Raw genomic sequence first — 19,841 nt, 5'->3', positions numbered from 1 at the left:
TGAGTTGTAGAATGTAAAATCCCCTCAGAAAGACGGATAGGAAACGTTGATGGACTCGAGGAGAACGCTCAGCCGACTACAACGAGCTAGTTGATGGTTGGCTGAAGGTATTTTTTTATGGTGACGAAGCTTAAAGGGGCTCACACTGTCCCCAACGCCTCTGCCTTCATATCAATTGCCGCAAAGCCTTTTTAAATCGGAGCTGACGTCCACGTCGCGTCCCGTTTAAACCGATGTTTTTCTCTCCACACTGTTGTTTCCTGTTCCTGCCGAGCCCGTGGATCTGTAACTAATGAGCCGGCGTTTGGGCTTCAAATCCTCATTTTTCACCGTGTTTCGATTTCCATGTATCATTTTTCTTTGGATTGAAAAAAAAGAAACGATTTTTGCTTACCGAACCGCACGCTTGCCAAAACAAACTGGGAACTTTATTTTTCTGCACAGCCGATCGACCAAAGGGAGGCTGCACTAACTTTTCATATCGGTCCCCCAAAAACTTCTTCCTTTTGTTTCATCACACCATTCATCACCGTCTACCCAGCCTCCTTTCGTCCCTTCCTTTACTTCTTTGCGTTATTGATGGCCTGTTGATCTCAGCGTTGCTTCTCTGTATCTTCCATTGCCTCATCCCCCCCCCTCACTGTCTTTACCCCTGTTTCCACTTCCTCCCTTCCCCGCAGTCTTGCCCCCGTCCACTCCCACCCACAGATTATATTAATACCATCCTTTCCTCCCTCTTTCTCCCCCCCTCTCATTCCCTCCCTCCTCCCACTCATCCCATTATATTAATAGGCTGTTGAGTGTATGATTTCAGCAGTAGCTCTTTCTATTAGCCAACGCTGCATTAGTCCATTAAGTCTGTGTGCAGACTGTCGGACACATTAACAGCATTATGGCTGCTGGTTGCATTGATACGCTCATGTGTATAGGTATGCACACACACACACACACACACACACACACACACACACACACACACACACACACACACACACACACACAGAGAGTGTTATATTCCAACAGGCCCACGCAAGTTAATCTTGTTGTCAGACACACGCATACCCACATACTAAAATACATCTTTCTTCCCACACAAAAACGAGCGAATGCACGCGGGACTGCTAAACTCTAAACATTGATATTCACTGAGTCAGAGCCCGGCTGCTGCATTAGCAGCATGCTAATGCAGCAGCCGGTGAGTCACACGCCGACTCTGTTAAAGTGACAAAACGGCTGGAAAATCATCACTCAGGCGGGGCGGCTATCTTTGTCAGTCGGAGTCTGATTTTGTATGATATGTCATGTCTCAAAAAAAAAAAAAGAAGATGGATCAATGAAAGTGTTGAGGAACACTTTTTTAAATAGTTATTTATGTGACACTTGTGAGTCAGTGTGTGTCAGGAAAAGGGGAGTTTGATTGGGAGACACGGGGGTTCTGTAATGGTGTTACTTCCTCTCAGCGTTGTGAGAGTGCGGGAATAAAACTATAGCGGCTCCCTCGAGACCATATGGTGCAGATAACAAGCTGGTCCTCCTGCTTGTGCTTTCACAACAGGGTGGAAATATTGTAATTCCAGGATCGGACCAAAAACGCACGGAGAGAGTTCAAAGATGTAGTGAATATTTCAACTTACAGTCCAGATAAAGAAGTAGTTCCAGGTAGGCGGCAGGTAAATCCAACGACCAAGGAGAGGACGCACAGGGACTAAACACAAGGACGGGAGGGTGATGAAGAGCGATAGCTGCGATAATGGCCGACAATCGCACAGGCGGGAAAAACACAAAGGCAGGAAGTGAAGTCGTCTGAAAAGAAAATGAAACATGAATGAATACAATGGGAAACATTGGGGAAAAAAGCAGTATTTGTTGCAAAGTGTGCACTTGTTATTCTGTGTACATTTAAGTACACTTTAAGTGTTTTCCTTCACATTGAAGTGAATGACCATCGAACAAAGTCCTGCGCAATTATAGCTCGCAAACTTACATGTGCTTACATACAGAAGTATGATGACTTCCTATGTTATGAAATGCTTGGTCTGCCACTACAGCAACCTACGTCCTCTTTATTTCATTGAAGCCCCTTGATGGCCAAGAAACGCACACGGCGTTTACTTTGCCGTCATATCAATTCAGTCAGCTCCTCGATCAACAGCACAGCTACCGTTTGCACTAGTCACTTTCTATTTGACAGCGTTAACCTGTTGGTGGGCTCGCCTTAATGGCCGTTTAGAGATGCTCGGGAGCGCAAGGAGCGGATGAGTGTGATGTCTCGCCATCTGCCGCGCTGTTGTTTCAACCCCCTGAAACAATTGTTGGAATGTCAGAACGCATTTGTGTTTTGACTTTGCCCTGCGACGGCACATTGGGGGGGGGTGGGGGGGCGCCGTGGCAACAAGCTGTTTGATTCGTCAAATTAGAATCACTTTAATCAGCGGCGCTTTAAACATTCAGAGGTTTTGACATAGCTTCTTGCATCGAAAAGAAGGAATCACATTTTAGATTAACTGTGCTATATATATACATTATGGATCTAGCGGGCCTACCTAGACTGTAGGTAATTAGCAGGGAACACTGCTGACTAACTTTTTTCAGCTGTTTCCAGCTGTTACTAAAAGGCTGAGCATAAAGATAGTCTGTGTACACTCGTTTAACTGGAATCAAGAACAGGATGTTATTCTTAACTCTGAAATACTCGCGTCTCGGCTCCCAGAGGGCGGAAGATGGAGACGATGATCCTGTGCTGTGATTAGTCCATTAAAATAAAGTTCTTAAGCAGATCAAAGATAAAAAAAAACAACTGCCAGTGAGTCATAATGATCTTTACTCACCAACAGCCCACCTTTTCTCAAGTACTTGGAGTGTATAAAACACAAGTTTAAAGAGCGTGCCTCATCATCAGATCATCTGAATCTTTGAAATGTATATGCATTCATTTTAAATGAAGCATTGTATAATATAATAATATTTTTTCTAGATTCTTTAATACTGGTTTGACATTTAAACAGCGAAGCAAAGGGAAAATCCTTCTTCCATCTTCCGCTCCTCCTTTATTTGCATTATATTGTCATGATGTAACTGTCTGCATTGCGTCTTAGGGTTATGTATCATATAAATCTGTGGCGTACATCACTCCTCACGTTGAAAGTCCTAATGGTGCAGTCGTGATGTCGACTTGGGGGGATTTCCATACACACCCCTGACGCTGATACATAATGCAATATGCAAAAACACGACTGATTTTGAAGTGGCCCCCCCCGCCGAGATGATGATAAGTCTCTTGTGCGGGGTTACGAGCTCATACAGAGAAATAAATGGAAGCGCACGCACGCACACACACCGTGGCAAGCACAGAGGAGCCCACACAATCCAAGATAACACACACACACGCTCTCTGCATTCAAGGCAACGTGTGGGCACGCATTGATTTGGTCTGTCCCTCGGGAAATTTGGCATTCCCTCGTCGTCTTAAAAAAGACGTCCCCGTATCAAACACTTAACCAAAGCTGATTTCCTAACCACAATGTGCACGCGTTAATGCCTTTTCAAGACTTTCCAGCCTCTAATTTGCGACTAAGTTGGTTTTGATTCGACAGATTTGCGAGCGCTTTGCGAGACGGTCCGCTGACTTATTGCATGATGCATGAGGCTCATTTCCGAGCGTCACAATGGGAATATATGCCCTAATGGAGGGGCGATGCTGGGGGAATACCTGTTTGAAAAGCAGACCTGCTCCCACTCGCTGGCGGGGATTCCTGTGTTTTCTCACCGTGTGTGTGTGTGTGTGTGTGTGTGTGTGTGTTCTCGGCCTTTCTTCTGCAAATAGAAGACTGGAACGTATGAAAGTTCTGCGTGTGTTTGTGAGGAATTCATGACGTGCAGCTACAGTAAGAACCCAGGAACACTGAGGATGAATGCTGGCAGGTGTCGAGCACTCATGTTGAAACATGCACCTGCTCTCTCTCACACACACACACATACACACACACTGGCATGTATACAAATCACAGTGACGCACTGTTGGATATGGAGATGAACCAGTCAATTGAAACAGGCTGGTTTTTTGGTTAATCTGACGACCGATCCGTTTCATGGTCCCGGTTTTGTGTTGAAATGTAATCTTGTTTGGTGATAAACGTGAATAAATCGAGGTGTTTTCACAGCAATATGAAATAGACATTAGCGAGGGAATTATCACCTGTTTAAACTTCTTACACTACGGCTTATAATATACTATGAGAACAACTAATGCAGAGATGTTTTTTTAATCAAAGAAGGTATTTCAACCAAAATACAATCATATATTTCCTATTTCTAAAGATGATAATAAAAAAGGAATTCATGATTTCCATCAATCTGCACTTAAAATCACAAAAGTGGATATTTTGGTCGCATGGCAGTATGGTGAGTTATGAAACCAGTCTTTAATTATAATAGCTGAGTCCGTCTCAGCGGTTCCCGGAAAGTTATCATTTCATATCATTATAATAAAGCAGTGACTACCCCACACAGATTTCACACCTGGAGTAATGATGGATACCAGATAATGAGCTAAATAACGCAGGCTTTCTTCTTTACTGTCATAAATAAGAGTACTGAGCCTCACACTCGAGGTGTTTGTCCCTTTATGTGTCAATTTGTCCGATTAATCTCACGTCTCACTTACACGACTTCACCTGTGATTGCCAGTTTCCTCTTTTTGCGCAAATGGCAATTAAAAATCATGAGAAGCCTCAGTTTGTCGCAAACCCCTCCCTGTCAAAGCGTCCAAAAAGAAAACGGGGGGAACGCACTCGGGCCTCCTCTACCTGTCAACGATGTCCACGGTCGGAGCGTCTTCTTCACGAGTGCTAATTGAAGCTAAGAGAGAGATTAGAGTCGTTTTCTCCAGACTCCCGTCCTCATTACTGGATCTGTATTCAGGACATTGGAAAGCGAGCGAGGACAGATGGCCGCTGGTCCTGTGTGTCACTACGTCTGCGTCGGGTCCAGCGTGTGTGCTAGAGGGCGATAGAGGTGTGTGTGTGTGTGTGTGTGTGTGTGTGTGTTAGAGCGAGAGAGGAAGTATCAACAGAGATGTATTAAAGGCGATGGCCTCCTGGCCACCCTCACTTCTCTCATATTGGCACTGATTGTGTGTGTGTGTGTGTGTGTGTGTGTGTGTGTGTGTGTGTGTGTGTGTGTGTGTGTGACACAGATGTCACCTCAGAGATTTGTGCATCTGCTCACGCCTCGAAAGCACAGACATCGTTTCGCCAAAAATCGTCTTCACTTTAACGTGTGCTTCAATGCGTGTACGTGGAAACCGTCCGTCCGCACACACCTCAATCACCGGTCGCACCCCGTCCCCCATCCGGCACGTGACCTTCTCCCAGCACCGGGGTTCCAGATCCATCGCTAACCATTGTAAATCTCTCCGGACTGTGCAGCCTTTAATAAGGTTCCACTTAAAATGTAACTGAGGCGCGGCGGCGGTTTGGTTCCACAGCTCCCGCCTCTCTCCGGCAGAGCTTTCTGTGTCGCCGTGGTTTAATTCGTTGTCACCCTGAGCATGTAATACCTGCCGGGGCGCGAGAGGGTTCAATTTGAGGGTCCCGTCCTGTATTTTCCATCTTAATGTTCCCACTTTGTAACACTGTGACAGCATGTCTGGCTCGGTGAGTGTGCGCTACACTAGCGTGACACCCGCCGCGAGTCCCCGGCAGAGCTTAACCCTTACGTGTCTGCAGCTTAATGGTCGTGTTATTGAATGGCACGGATGACTCGGCGTTTTGTAAACCAGCATCCACACTGGTGAGGGGTTTGTTAGGCAGTGATCTACGTCTAGACGGGCAGGTTACGAGGGTTAAGCAGCCCCGAGGCCGGTCGATATCTTCAATCTAGTGACTTGTAATTCAGACTTGCATCTTGTCTCGGCTTGTTTGCTGCAATCATGCCATCATCAACACTCCCCGAATCACCCACATTACAGATGCCACTTCATTCCTGGATTTCTAATCATCCAATCGTGTCATTTTTAAACATTAGAGGGGATGTTCTGTTTTGTTGCGTCCTAATTTTGGTTATTTATTCAAGTATGAGATGACACGCAGGGGTTAAACGGAGCCTTGTGCTTCATGCATTTTAAAACAGACTTCGTATCGGCTTGTCTTGTTCCGTCATTTTATCTCCTCTGCGATTCTTTTTACTCCCTTCCTCTTTCTTCTCTCTCGCCTTCATCAGTCGCATCTTTGTCACTTCTGTTCCGTTCATTTACATTCTGCATAATGTCCTCTCTCCCATTCCCTTTGTGTCTTTTTTTCATCTTCTATCAGTCGTCATATCCCTCTCTTCTTAACCTCTGGGCTTCTTCCACTTCTCTTGCTCTCACTTCAACTCAGATCTCTCTTGTGCCCTTTTCAAGGAATCGGCATCCCCCTCCGTATCGATTTGTTGTTCCCATCAATTATCTTAGTTTGCTCCATTCATCTTCTTTCTGCCTTCCGTCTCTCCTCCCTTCATTTTTCTCTTCCTTTACTCTTCAGTTTGTTTCTTCTTCTTTTCTCTCTCCCTGCGCTCCTTGAGTACCTTCTATGCTGCTTTTTCCTGTTTTTTCTCTTCTCTCAGCCCCTTTTATCCTCCATATTGATGCTGTTTCTCTGTCTTTCTTTCATCACGTCCCTCTGTTCTGGTTCTCTGTGAGGTGGAGAGAATACACAGGGTAAAGCTGAGAAAGTACAGGAATTATCGGTGTTGCTTAGCGCCAATTAAAGTGGCGTCGGAGTAACGATGTACGATGGAATTAGGTGATAATTCTTCCTCGTCTCCCTGTGCTCCCCGTCTCTCTGAAAGTAGCCATTTTTGTTATTTTCTGCAATAAATGCAAGCTGTTGATCAATATGACTTTGCTAGGCTGGTAATGTTTTTTTTTTTTCAAGGTAATTTTTGCAATGAAATCTCACTGACCTGCCGGCGCCTCATTACAAACTCATGCTGTGCTGCCAAACATTGTTCAAACTCACAAAATATAATTTAAAAAATCCAAAACTCTTCAAAGACGGCAAATATGATTACGGGGCAAATATGCAGAACACGATGTGCGTGAAATCTAAAATATATTTCCATTTGATGAGATTATTGAACAAAAAACACTTTTAGTTTTAAATCTTGGGTATTTTGGCTTTCAAACGAGTATTAAGCTTCAATGAAGAATGAGAGAAAACTGCAAAAGAACATGAGTCATGTGATACTGTGGAAAAAAAAGCAACCTTTAAGCTGCATTACTTGTGAAGAAAGGTCTCTGTTAATGAGTTTAAAAGTATGCAAATGCGACAGAACACATTAAACACATTGGATAAGAAGAGTTTTTATTGTAAGTAGCTAATTAGTCGTTCTAATTAGTTTCTGTGGTGGTAAATTGCTCAAAAGCCGAGAACAAGAATGGTGCAACAGGGAGGCAAAGGGCCAGACGGCGAGAAGAAAATAGATAGGCGGATGGACGAGGTAAGACAGACACCTAATCTCAGACCCGACTGTCTATGTCCTGGTAAATGAACTCGGCGAGGTCCCGCTGTGCCGGCCCTGTCCTCATTAGACTGTTAGAGCGCCGAGTCAGATTCTGTGCAAGTAAACAACACTGGAGCTTCCTCTCGGTCTCGGATATCTCTCTAAAAACCAAAAAAAAAAAAAAAAATGCGTATCTAAGCATAACATAAACATCAAAATGTGGACTGATTTAAAACAGGTGAGTGAGAGCACATCATCACACTGTTTAATTAATGTAATCCCCATCATCCCCCGACTGTAAGTGTGTTTACGTCCACACACGTTCGCCCGTTTAATTAATTGAATCCTTAATTGAGCGCGTGCGTGTGCACAGCTCTGTAAAAGGATCCGGTCCTCTCTCTCTGTTGTGTGTGTGTGTGTGTGTGTGTGGTTGCGGGTGCGTGTAACCGACAGGCTGTGGATGTGTGTAATGCAGTGGGGTTAATTAGCTTCAGACCACTGCCATCTATCAACCTGCAGCTCAGACTATGGCCCTGACAGCTCCATTACTGACACACACACACACACACACACACACACACACACACACACACACACACACACACACACACACACACACACACACAGTCTGGTTTTCAGGGTGTGTGGGGGACATTAGATTGACTTACATTCATTTCCTGAGGACTTCTTACAACCTTAGCTACAGGCCTAATCCTAACCCTTACCCTGACCTTAACCTTAAACTCGCCTTACTCTAACATTAATGAGTAATCCCACAATTCCCACAGCACTTATTATTATTATATAATCACATAATAATCTTTATAACTGCATTTCTAAAGGTCAGTTTTAGCCGTTTATAGGTTTCTATACCTCGAAAGCACAGCGCAGGTCGCTGATTATGCAACATTTCTGGAGCGCTCACACCAGATGCAAATTCTCTTCAGCATAATTTGTGTTAATGTCATTCCCGTGTTTTGAACACATTTTTCTCGGTCCGTCTGCGTGAGTGGATAAAGCTCCAACAGAGGAGAGACACACATAGAGCCACCGTCCTGGATCATTAGGTCCGTTAAGGTTGAAATCCGGCTGTTAGTTGTCTGCTGGGCTCCCCAGTGGGATTGTGCCTGATCTATAAGTGTGGGATGAAAGCGTTCACCGCTATCGCCGAAGCCATTAAGGAAAAGGCGGGACAGAGTGGGCCGTCTATAGGTAGCCGCTGTTTGAGGATATTGGCTTGTATTGGCTTCACTTCACCAATCAGAAGAGCATTAAACGTGTTTTCTGACGCTCTGGAAAAAAAGAGACGTCATCAACCGATTGTTGCGCATTGATTATTGCTTTTAGTAGCCTTTACTTTGAGGGAAATACAGTTAAAAATGAATCTGCTACTGTATAGTATAGCCAATGGTCTATTCAGTGTTTTCACGGTGGTCAGTTCTCTACTTAAGCAAGACCAACTATTTAATATATTTGCAGGATTTGCCAAATTGCTGTTTAATAGCAGCTACAGTTCATGGAATAGACGTATAGGCTTCTATTAGGGTTTAGAGCAGAGAGGCAGGGACTAAGTGCTGGTTCAGAGGCTTTCTTACTCGGCTAAGAATAACCGTGCTGTAAGTCCTTTAGCTTTTCATGCACAGTGGAAGTTTTTGAAATCGGGGGAGCCTTGGGAAATTAGTTTAAAATATTAACAAATACAGTTCAGCTATCAAGGTCTTGGTTATTGAACGGCTGTGCTGTGTACATGGATTTTTTAAAATAAATATATGATATATAACATATTGTATAATCAAAAATTCTGATCTGATGATGGAATAAGAAGAGCAGTAACCCTTGATGTATTTATATATGATGATTAGTTACTACACTGGCAATTATGCATCAATAAACTATAACAATATTTTGATTAATACCCATTTATATGTGCTTGAAAGGGAGAGTTTCTGGCGTTGATTGAAATTGCACATTCAACAGCACACACACAGTGTCTCTCTCTCTCTCTCTCTCTCACACACACACACACACACACACACACACACACACACACACACACACGGCGTTCATTAGAGCAAATGGAATTAGGGGGATTGGAGGCATAATCTTCTTCCCGAGTGATGTGGGGGAACCACGCTGTTAATTTCCCGCCTCCAACTACAACTCCAGACCCACTCGCTCTGACAAAAGGATGGAGTCACTCACAACTCGCAGCACATGAATGATTTACAACGCTCGCACGCCATCAGACGTTCTGGATGTGCGTCTGGGGGATTTACGGCTCCGTGGCTATAGAAATATCTACAGAAAATATTCATTTTTAGTGTGGAAGACGGAGGGTTTTTCTCGGGCCCCGCAGCCGATATTGGATCACGGAATCTGTTTTCGTTTCCCTCCGCCTCCCCTCCACTTTCCCAGTAATGACTTGAGGAAAATATGACTAGAGGATGACCGTGTGTTTGTGTCTGCTTATGTGTCATTTTTCTCCCGAGCCGCAGAGCGAAATGATGACGGATCAAAGTACCAGCTTGCCCAGGTCATGAGATTTCCTTCCCACCGCCGTCGTAAACAGACAGATATCCCATTCCCGCAGCAGTGCTGCCGTTTCCCTTTGAAATGGATATTCACCTATTTAAATGCACACCGAGAGCAAAAGGACAAGTGAAACGGAGGAGTCCAACACCAGCATGCGCACAAACAGATCCACATTATTCATATAAACCCACAAGCCAACAAACACATGCACGCAAGCTGTTTTACCAATTGTTTCCCTCGGCTGGCCCCCGCTTTTGATTGAACTCCCTTTTTTTTTTTGTTTATCGCTATCGTCCATGAATTATACATGCGTGTCGTGAAGTTTATGAAGTTTCCAGTTGTATTCCCCCCAGGCGGAGAGGACCAATAACGGTACCGGAGTGTCCCAAATATGAACTCCCACCAACTTCCCCGAGAGAAACGGAGCGTTAGTTAACAGCGGAGAAACAAAAGAACAAAATACTTTTTGTTCCAAAATTAGATATCCAACTTGAAAATAATGAAAAGATTAGATTCCGCCCACTTAGTGGGCATTGATTGCTTTCTTTGAAAAAAAAAAATTCTGTTTCACTCGAGGAGGTGAATGAATACCGCTCCAGCTACACATTTTTTTTTTATTATTTTGATTCATGCTGCCAAAGAAAGTACAATATTTTTTTCTAAATAGGCTCCGGAAACAAGAAAATCACTTGTGGAGATTCAGGGCTATTTTTCACCAGCTTGCTTCGGAGCTTCAGCGCCACCGAAGATGAGCCTTTCAATGGATCCTGCAAAACCCCGGATAGATCCCTGACCTTTCAAAAACTGCAAAGACTGTAGACGGAGGGTGTCGGGGACTTCAGATGGCGTACAAAGGGAATAAAGACAGTGATTGATGGGCTTTAGAAACATTCCAGCTACACACACACACTGTCCGTCTCAAATCGGCACGTTTTGCTGCTGTCAGCAGTTGTAGGTTTGCATTTGCTTTGCGGTTGTTGTGCGTCAGACAACAAACAGCTGACACGCCTCATGTCTGGCTTTGTTTTGGCAGCGGAAGCTTCCTTCCAATGAATGCCAATGAGACATCTGTCCAACATCTGTGCGTGCGGTGGCAGGTACAGGGTCTCCCCTCGCTGCCCCCCTCCGTCAGGGGAGAAATCAATCTGCCCGTCAGCCGTCTAACACCTTCCGCCTGCTAAGACGCCGATCACTCGCGGTTCGTGTGTGTGTGTGTGTGTCTCCTGTCTTTCTGCCAACCTCTGTCTCTCCTTCCTCTCATCGGCCCGTTGTGCTCTTCGTCTGTCCGTCCTCCTTCGTAGTCCCCGCTGTCCTCTCTCTCTCTCCTCTTAATCCGTCGGCCGCGTTGAGGAATGACAACACGTTACATCACCGCTCTCTTGTTGTTGTTGCGTCTCCGTCTCATTTCACATTCCCACTCGCAATTATTTACCCTCCTCGATACGTGTTCGCCGTCAAATTTGTTGGCTTCCTTCACATCTCCGAGCGAACGATACGGCTGCAGTTGTGAATCTTGACACGTGTGATGACAACTTCTCCCACGTCAGACAATCGTTAATCACAGCCATCCGGCAGGGAGTGGGAAGCGTTTGTAACTCTTCTACATATAGACACCTATAAAACTATGCATAAAGGCGGTAAATAGATTTTTAATCCAGCCTTTATATATTTTTTCTGCGAGTGGGTGAACCAATTGATTGCGATGACAAATATGAAATGAGAAAGACAGATAAGTGTCCTCCTACCTTATACGTTTCAGTCTACAGTGGCTTACAATCCTCCTTGTCTTCCTTTCTATCGTCCAGATCCCCCAGATCAGCTACGCCTCCACGGCCCCGGAACTGAGCGACAACACCCGCTACGACTTCTTCTCCCGCGTGGTGCCGCCGGACTCCTACCAGGCCCAGGCCATGATGGACATCGTCACGGCGATGGAGTGGAACTACGTGTCCACGCTGGCGTCGGAGGGGAACTACGGAGAGAGCGGCGTGGAGGCCTTCGTCCAGATCTCCAGAGAAACCGGTAGGAGCTCAGACAAGTGTAGACCAGTGGTTCTCAAGGTCCGGGGACTCTCGGGGGGAGTCCTACCCATTAGGATATAATACGTATGATGCTGTTTATAGGTCGCTTTGGGGCCTGATGCATGATCGGTGGCTTTATCCTGCAATTTGAAGATGATAGGACGAAGGTCGGAGCACAAATGTGTTGTTTGAATTTCTCTCTCTTCCTCTTGGAGTAAATTGCAGGCTACAGATTGAAGGCTGTGGCGAGCGAGCTGAGAACGCAGCAAGCATTTAATGGACAGATGCTTCCATCTTTTTTTGGCTCCATGCGTATGCCAAAGTAAACCTTGCAGACGTACCGTTGGGTGTGAAAATGAAGGGTTAGGCAACATTAAATGTGTTGGCAAAGTGTCGAGAGCACTGCCCAACATGTCGGTCCTTGAGCGATGGGAGTAGATTAGAGTAAATGAGACTGACAGGATACAGAAACGGAGCGGACCGCAGAGAGACGGATCACTTTACTTCTTTTGATGCCGAGACTTAAAAGCATGGCCCCCGGTGGTCCTGAGAGCACCGGTTTTTGGGGGAACGCCGCCTAAAATCCAGTTTACAAAATCCTCCGAGCGGTAACACCATGTTTATTTCTCTAATGTGTATTGAAAACGCATCCCATTGGACGTTGACACATATTTGTAGACAAGACAAAGGACAGTGGCAATCTTTCTGTTTTTAGCGATCTCTGTTGATCCGCTACTCCCATCTTTCCCTGGCTTGTTTTTCAGGGCATTGTTTTTGTGCCGATGTAGAGATGACAGCTCCGCATATGTCTGGGCTGCCGTCTATCCGTCCACTCGGTCTGTGCGTGTTTAGAGTCGGTTGCCCCGCGGCCGTGTGCTCTGGCAGTCAGCACATAGGCTAGATGTTTACAGTGGCGGTGTCAGATCAGTGCGCTCGCCCGGCCGTGCCTGAGTGCCCGCCGTAAAGGGTAAAGCCGTCCTCAGCAATGTTTGTATTTGTGTCCTCGGCGTCAGCAGATAGGGCGCTATCTTGTTTCTCGTGTGTGTGTGTGTGTGTGTGTGTGTGCATGCATGGGACAGCTACATGCTGTGACAGCAGTCACTCAGTTGTTTACTCTGCGGCACTGCAGATGTGAACAGAACCAAGAAGATGCAGAAAAGAAAAGGAGGGCAAAGAAGAGGAGCTGAGGAGGAGGGAGGGAAAAGTGACCGAAGAGGGAGAGTTCAGTGTGTGTGTGCGTGTGTGTGTGTGTGTGTGTGTGTGTGTGTGTGTGTGTGTGTGTGTGTGTGTGTGTGTGTGTGTGTGTGTGTGTGTGTGTGTGTTGTGAATGAAGCTGTAGAGAGTGTGAGAAATAGAAGGCGAGAGACAGAGAATTAGAAAAAGAATTGGACAAGGAAGTGGGAACAGCGACAGAATAATGATAGGGGTCCTAATATAGATTCACAGCACTCCCTGCCGCTGCAAACACACACACATACAGATGTACACACACACACACACACACACACACACACACACACACACACACACACACACACACACACACGTATATAGTGTGAAGCTGGACCCACACACACACACGCCAAAGGGAATATCTAGGTGATTATTTTGTGATTGCACTGTAATGATTGCAGCTTCCAAGGCACTCTGCATACGTACACCATCCATCCATATTAATCGCCGCGTAATCGTCCGCTGATGATTCTTGACAATGTGCAGGCCAATAGGTGCACGGGAGGGGTGCGTGCATGCATAGTGATCACCTGGAAAAAAAGCAGATGCTCTAGTCCTAGCATTAATCAGCGGTTTCCGGGCTGCGTGTGCCCATTCTGGTTGATTCTGCCCAGTCATTCCTCCTTGTTTTCTTATTTTACACGACGGTTCAATATTTACTTTAAGGGAATATGTCCTAGTTAGGTTTGCTGCCCCACAGCTGCTGTGTTCGCTCCACTCCCAGGGGGAATAAACTGCACAGCTAATTTTTCAGCCACCCGACAGTCAACAAGAATCTTTTTTTTTGTTTTTTTGTTTCAAAAGGACCGCTTAAGGGAAAAGTTGAAATAACTTCAGATTTGCTTGTACGACTACAACCTCCAAATCGTTGCACCGCTTCCCGTCTCGGCTCCGAATAATAACATTTAACCGAACGCAGTTCCGCTTCAAAAGTCATCTCGTCCTGCTTTTATTCCGGTGGTACAACTGTAAAACATGTTATTTATTTTATTTATTTATTTTGCAGTTTGCTCAACCGTGCCCACATCCTGAAATATATTCACCGTGACTTTTCCGGCGTATGCTGCCTGTGTGCTGTCACCCCCAGCCATGGCTTTCCACTCATGCAGAACTAGTAAGAGACACAGCTCAGTGAGCACGGGCCAAACGTGTTTACTCATCATTAGTAACCGTTCACAAACTGGGCGCACGATGCAACGCTTTTTCTTTTTTTCAAAAAAGCAGACGTAGGCCGGCGACCAAAGGTTAATGAACATATAATGTAAAGGGGTCAGGCAGGAAGGTAGCGGTCCATTTATAGTTGTATGATGTGCATTGTTTCACATCAAAGAGACTACAAGAGGAAAGCTGTGTCTTTTCTGACAGATTCCCTGGAGAGGAAGGTGTTTTTTCAAACTGATACGTTAGTAAGAGAGTAAAAGAAGTAGACGGTTTCATTTTATTGTTCGGTTGGTGGAAGCCCCACAAAACACGCTCTATCCCAGGTCATCCAGCTGAAGGACTCTCTCTCTCTCTCTACATATATTTATATGCCGCCCCCTCACTGTAAAAGAGCCCACATCCTCCTATATCGAGCATATGGATCACTGTACTACAAAACATAGAGCTGGGACTTAACTTACTGAAGGAATCTTTCGAGTCAAGTCACGGCCCCTTTTCTCCTTCCAGTATCCTTCCTCACCTCCCCGCGGAATCCATCCGGGATTAAAACCACCACATCTACATTCAGACACACTGCAGACAGAGAGGGTGTGTGTGTGTGTGTGTGTGTGTGTGTGTGTGTGTGTGTGTACTGGCTCAGAACAGTCGCCTCCCCCAGACACTGGCCACTCCACAAAGCCCTGTGAGGCAGTAATAAAGAAGGGCAGAAAATGAGCCGAGAGGAAATAATTAAACGTTTATCTCCAGATTCATTTAATTAGTTCTCTGGCTCTAAACTAATCTGCCGCCTTTTTTGCTTAGCTTTGCCTCTTTAGTTCACTTTCAGTCCTCTCCTTGCCCCCCCCCCACCCCCCAACCAACCCCCTTACAATGGAGTCGGCCCTTATCATTACCCGAGTCTTGCTTCCGGCTTATGTTGTTTTATTCAGACGAGTAGAATGGCACTTTAATTGAAACGCATTGTGACGCATATTACACATAATGTAAGTCTATTTATGTCGAACGTGTGCGGTATTCTTAGACGGCGCTTGTGTTGGGAAATCACTTAGCTTGCATTATAGAAATTACATCATATTATCATTCACGCGGATGCCGAAATGAATAAGTAACTCTTCCACAGCCGTGGCACCCATCCTCACACATATAATGATCTTAGGAAAGGAAGTTGATTATAAAACATTACTGCACGCATATTACGTATAATGATATGCAACGAGGTCGTAATTAAAGCGCCGGGGCACAAAGACCGATGTGTTTTACATGTTAGACGCATCCTGCAGTTATTCCATTGAAATCAAAGTTCTCAAACAAACCTGCGGCTTCATAAAGACAAATAAATGGTAAAGAAAAAGCAGTCCAAGGTACATAAACACACTTGACGCATCTCCCCCGGGTCGATTTTAGCTCTGTTTCTTGTCCTTGATTGCACTCTGCTCACAACTTAAGACTGATGCTATTCATCAACACACACACACACACACACGGAGCGCAAACATCAACCCATCCATTTGTAACTAATTACACCAGCCTCGGCTCTCATCTCAAGGTGAAGCTGTCTTTGTCGTCTTCATGAAAGGCCCCCAAAGTCTCTTGTTGACTTGTTTTTTTGCTGTTGGTTTGTGGTTTGCGGTTGTGTTCGTCCTTGTAAAACGGAGCTCTGAGATATTCCGAACCTTTTCATACACATATTTGTATGCCTCTGTTTGTAGGACTTGTGCTTTCTTGGCCTATAGTTGAAGATGGTTTGTGTCGGGGTTTTTTTTTGCCGTAAAAAAAGAAAATTATCCTAAAAAAGATCATTAACATCTCTCCAAATCTCCAGATTCTATTATAATCCGGTTTATGTTAGCCTTATGTTGCCAATCTCTCACCTGGGTGGAATTGACAATATCTATTAGGAGTTAACAGCCCTCTGCGGAAGGCGTTATTATTGCCAGAGGACATCCAGAGATGGTAATTATTACCTGAGCAGCTCTGTGAATTTCATTCCATTCAGCTGAAATGGCCATTTTTTTTCCCAGCAATTTTCCCCCAGCCGCTCCGATATTAAATCCAACAGAAATTACCTTGTCTTTTTTAGAAAAACTCCGGGGTTTGCCTGCGATTTCTCTCTTAACCTGTGAAACCTCCTCTGCGTTTCCAGCCACGTCTCAGTGATTACTAGTGGTGGGGAACTGAAGGAGTAATTAGACTTGCCTCCCACAAAGCAGTTTTTGCTGACATGCAGTGTGTTACATAGTAGAGTTTGAAGGCCCTCTAGGTATGAACATAAATTTGCCTTGTTTGAAAACGTGCCGATATGATTCGGCCCAGAGTGCAACGGCGGGCAACGGAAGCTCACTTACGGACGCAACATACCATACGGACGTGACGGGGTTGTGATGCTGTAAATGGGCCTTAATGTGCGTTAATGCCTGAACTGTATATCGGTCTGTGGTTCACATTCATGTATAGTGTCCCGTTAGGCTTCAGTGGTGAGAGCATCTCATATTCCCTTATGACAGAGTACGAGTGGTGCTGGACACACAAACATACAGATATTGGGACAGAAATAGGGTATTGGTGTGTGTTTGTGTGTGTGTTTGTGTGTGTGTGTGTGTGTGCCCTGTCATTTCCCGTCCTTATTTGGCCTCCTCGAGTCAACCAAGAGCCAGTTGCTGTTAAGCCCCAAAAGTAATTTCAGCAATATTACTGCACCGGTTGGTACACATAGGTGCGTGTGTGTCCTGGAATGTGTGTTTGTGTGTGTGTGTGTTTGTGTGTGTGTGTGTGTGTCTTGGAGAGTGTGTGTGTTTGTCGAGCTTATATTGGAAAAGTGTATGTGCGTTTGCACCGTGATTTCATGGATGCGTGTTTGTTCTTGTGTGTATTTAAGTGACTTTACGTGTCTGTTGCGGTTTTCAGTATGTGTGTGTGTGTGTGTGTGTGTGTGTGTGTGTGTGTGTGTGTGTGTGTGTGTGTGTGTGTGTGTGTGTGTGTGTGTGTGAGTGAGCGGTGTAGGAATCTGCCTGCACAACTTAAAGCACTTTCAAGCCTCTTCGCCGTTCTGCTCCAGTAACTTGAGGTTTTCTCTTTTCCCTTCCTCATCTGTTTTTTTTTCTTTTTTCTTTTTGCTCTTCGATTTTCCATCTCTGTCTGCAGAAAGGCTCTGGGGTCGCAGTTAGAACTAAAGACAAGCAGCAACAATGGCTGACAAACTGCACCATAATAAATACTTGTTGTACTCTGAAAAGTTGTGCTTTGAGAGTTCAATCCCTGACCTCCAACCTGACATATCTCCTCCCCTAAAACATCAGACAGGGGTTAGATAGACACACGACCACCGACATACAGATTGGTTGTTTCCCCACTGTAAAAAATGTGGACATAACATTTGAGCATGATTGAAACCCAGACAGACAGAGGAATGAACATCGCAATGACGAGAAAGTGTAAATGCACCACAAACACACATCTACAAAGCCTCCAGAAGCAGGGGGCTCCATAGATTCAAACGGAGGCGGTAATTATATCTCATATCTTCACTTCCTCTCATTTCAACGCAATCCCCTTTCTTGCATGTTGGTGAAAAGGAAAAACTGTTTCACCATAATACATACTGCCACATGGATGATTTTGGGGAAAAAGGCTTAGCGGAGCTTAGTGACTTTAAGCTGGAAGCGCCATTTGTGGGAAATTAGATTTATAGTCAGCGATCAAAGCAGAATTCAACTTTGATGTTGTCAAAGTTGCCTCTCGTGATTACGCCCAAACCGTCGAATGTTGATGCCAAAACCGTGCGGGAAAATAATTTTGACTCCAAATGTAGTGATAAACATGGAAATCACAGATGGAGAAAGGTGTGACGCTGACGCGTTGACAGCTTGACTTCCAAACCGGATGCAGTCGTCTCTTTTATTCATGTCTGGACGTAAAGAGGAAGTTAAACCGATTTAGAAAACAGTCGTGGATATTAACTCATACATGTCTACTGCTGATCCAATTTGAAGAGAAGGTAGCGGCTCAAAGAAATCCAACATGAGATATTATGTACAACAAATGTGACACAGTGAGCCAAAAAAAAAAAAAAACTCACAATAAGAACTGTAATTAATGCTGAAAGCAATTTATTCCACCATTCAAAGCAGAACAAAGAGCTGAATTTAAATGCTCTATATCATGGGTGAGAAAACGATACTGCACACAGAGTCATTAATGTTATTATTATTATTATTAATTACATTTCCTGGACCTGGTTCTTTCTGTTGGTCCCATGTCTTTAAGGCCAACGTAAACCCGAGCCCTGCTCCTCTCTTTGGACTTTTATTTTGAAATTGGCATCTACTGCAACATTCTCAATCAACATGAAACACAAAGAGAAAGTGTCTAGTACAACATTTCTGAGGTACAGCTAATCTCCCTGCTGCAGGACCACTTCAGGCATCGTGCACACACACACACACACACACACACACACACACACACACACACACACACACACACACACACACACACACACACACACACACACGGACACACACACACACACACACACACACACGGACAAATGGGCCCTGCTGTCTCCCACCTGGCAGCGACAGCGGGCTGATGAACTTACCGTGGATGTCTTTTTTTTTTTTACCCTCTGCCTTGCTGCTAATAAATCAAAACTTGGTTAACTACTCACGTGCACGACAACTATTCATATCATCCTCTGGCTTCTCTCTTCTCCTCAGTTCCAAGTACACACACACACACACACACACACACAGACACACACTGCCCAACAGGCTGATGGAAAGTGAGCTGGCAGAGGCTGATTAACTGGGAGTGAACGGGGCAGAATTACAACTCCGTCGGCACTGCTGTTGCATTGTTTCTTCGACAGCGATCCATGCCGGGTCGCTGGAATGCCAGGATTTGGGAAGAGTAATCGATGTTCTCCATCTGTCTCCGCTGTTTATTCCACTCACATTTTTGTCGGTTTCTCTGATTCCTCCTGTTTGTTTTTGTTTCCCGGCGATATCTTGTCCGATTCACTCTCTTTTCATTGTCATTGCCATACTGTCCTCTGTTCTTTCCACTATTATATTACAAGGGTGGAACTACAACGTTATAAGGACTACAAGCTGCTTTAATCATATTTAAATGATCTATACATGCTCCACTTGGCTTCTGACCATATAATTCTCATTTCCTTCCCTTTTCTCTGTTCAGTCCTTTGACTATCTCTACCCACGTGTCATGGATTTGTAGTTTTCTTCCCAGACTTTGAAGTCACACAAAATCGCATTCTCACACAGTCACTCGTGTGAAATTACAGAGTTTTAGTGAATGGACTTTCTTAGATCTGCAAGACTTCTTTGGTGCATTTAAAGACGGTGGAGAAAAACGACACTGAGTTTAAAGGTTTGTTCGCAACTCTTGCGACCT

At 44.8% G+C, this 19,841-nt stretch overlaps 1 protein-coding gene across 3 annotated transcripts in view; it reads left to right on the top strand.

The window, feature by feature from the left end:
• grm8a (glutamate receptor, metabotropic 8a) overlaps positions 1 to 19,841 on the top strand; it is a 170,113-nt gene that overhangs the window by 56,786 nt on the left and 93,486 nt on the right. For all 3 annotated transcript variants that reach the window (XM_084038412.1, XM_084038411.1, XM_084038413.1), the window contains exon 3: positions 11,820 to 12,036. In XM_084038412.1, the coding sequence (XP_083894538.1) occupies positions 11,820 to 12,036 (217 nt within the window). The remainder of the gene's footprint in view (positions 1 to 11,819; positions 12,037 to 19,841) is intronic.

This window comes from Eutrigla gurnardus (assembly GCF_963514095.1).
Source record: "Eutrigla gurnardus genome assembly, chromosome: 21".
NCBI classification, from domain to species: Eukaryota; Metazoa; Chordata; class Actinopteri; order Perciformes; family Triglidae; genus Eutrigla; species Eutrigla gurnardus.
The sequence above is the reverse complement of the archived record's forward strand: the minus strand, read 5'-3'. Positions and strand labels throughout refer to the sequence as shown.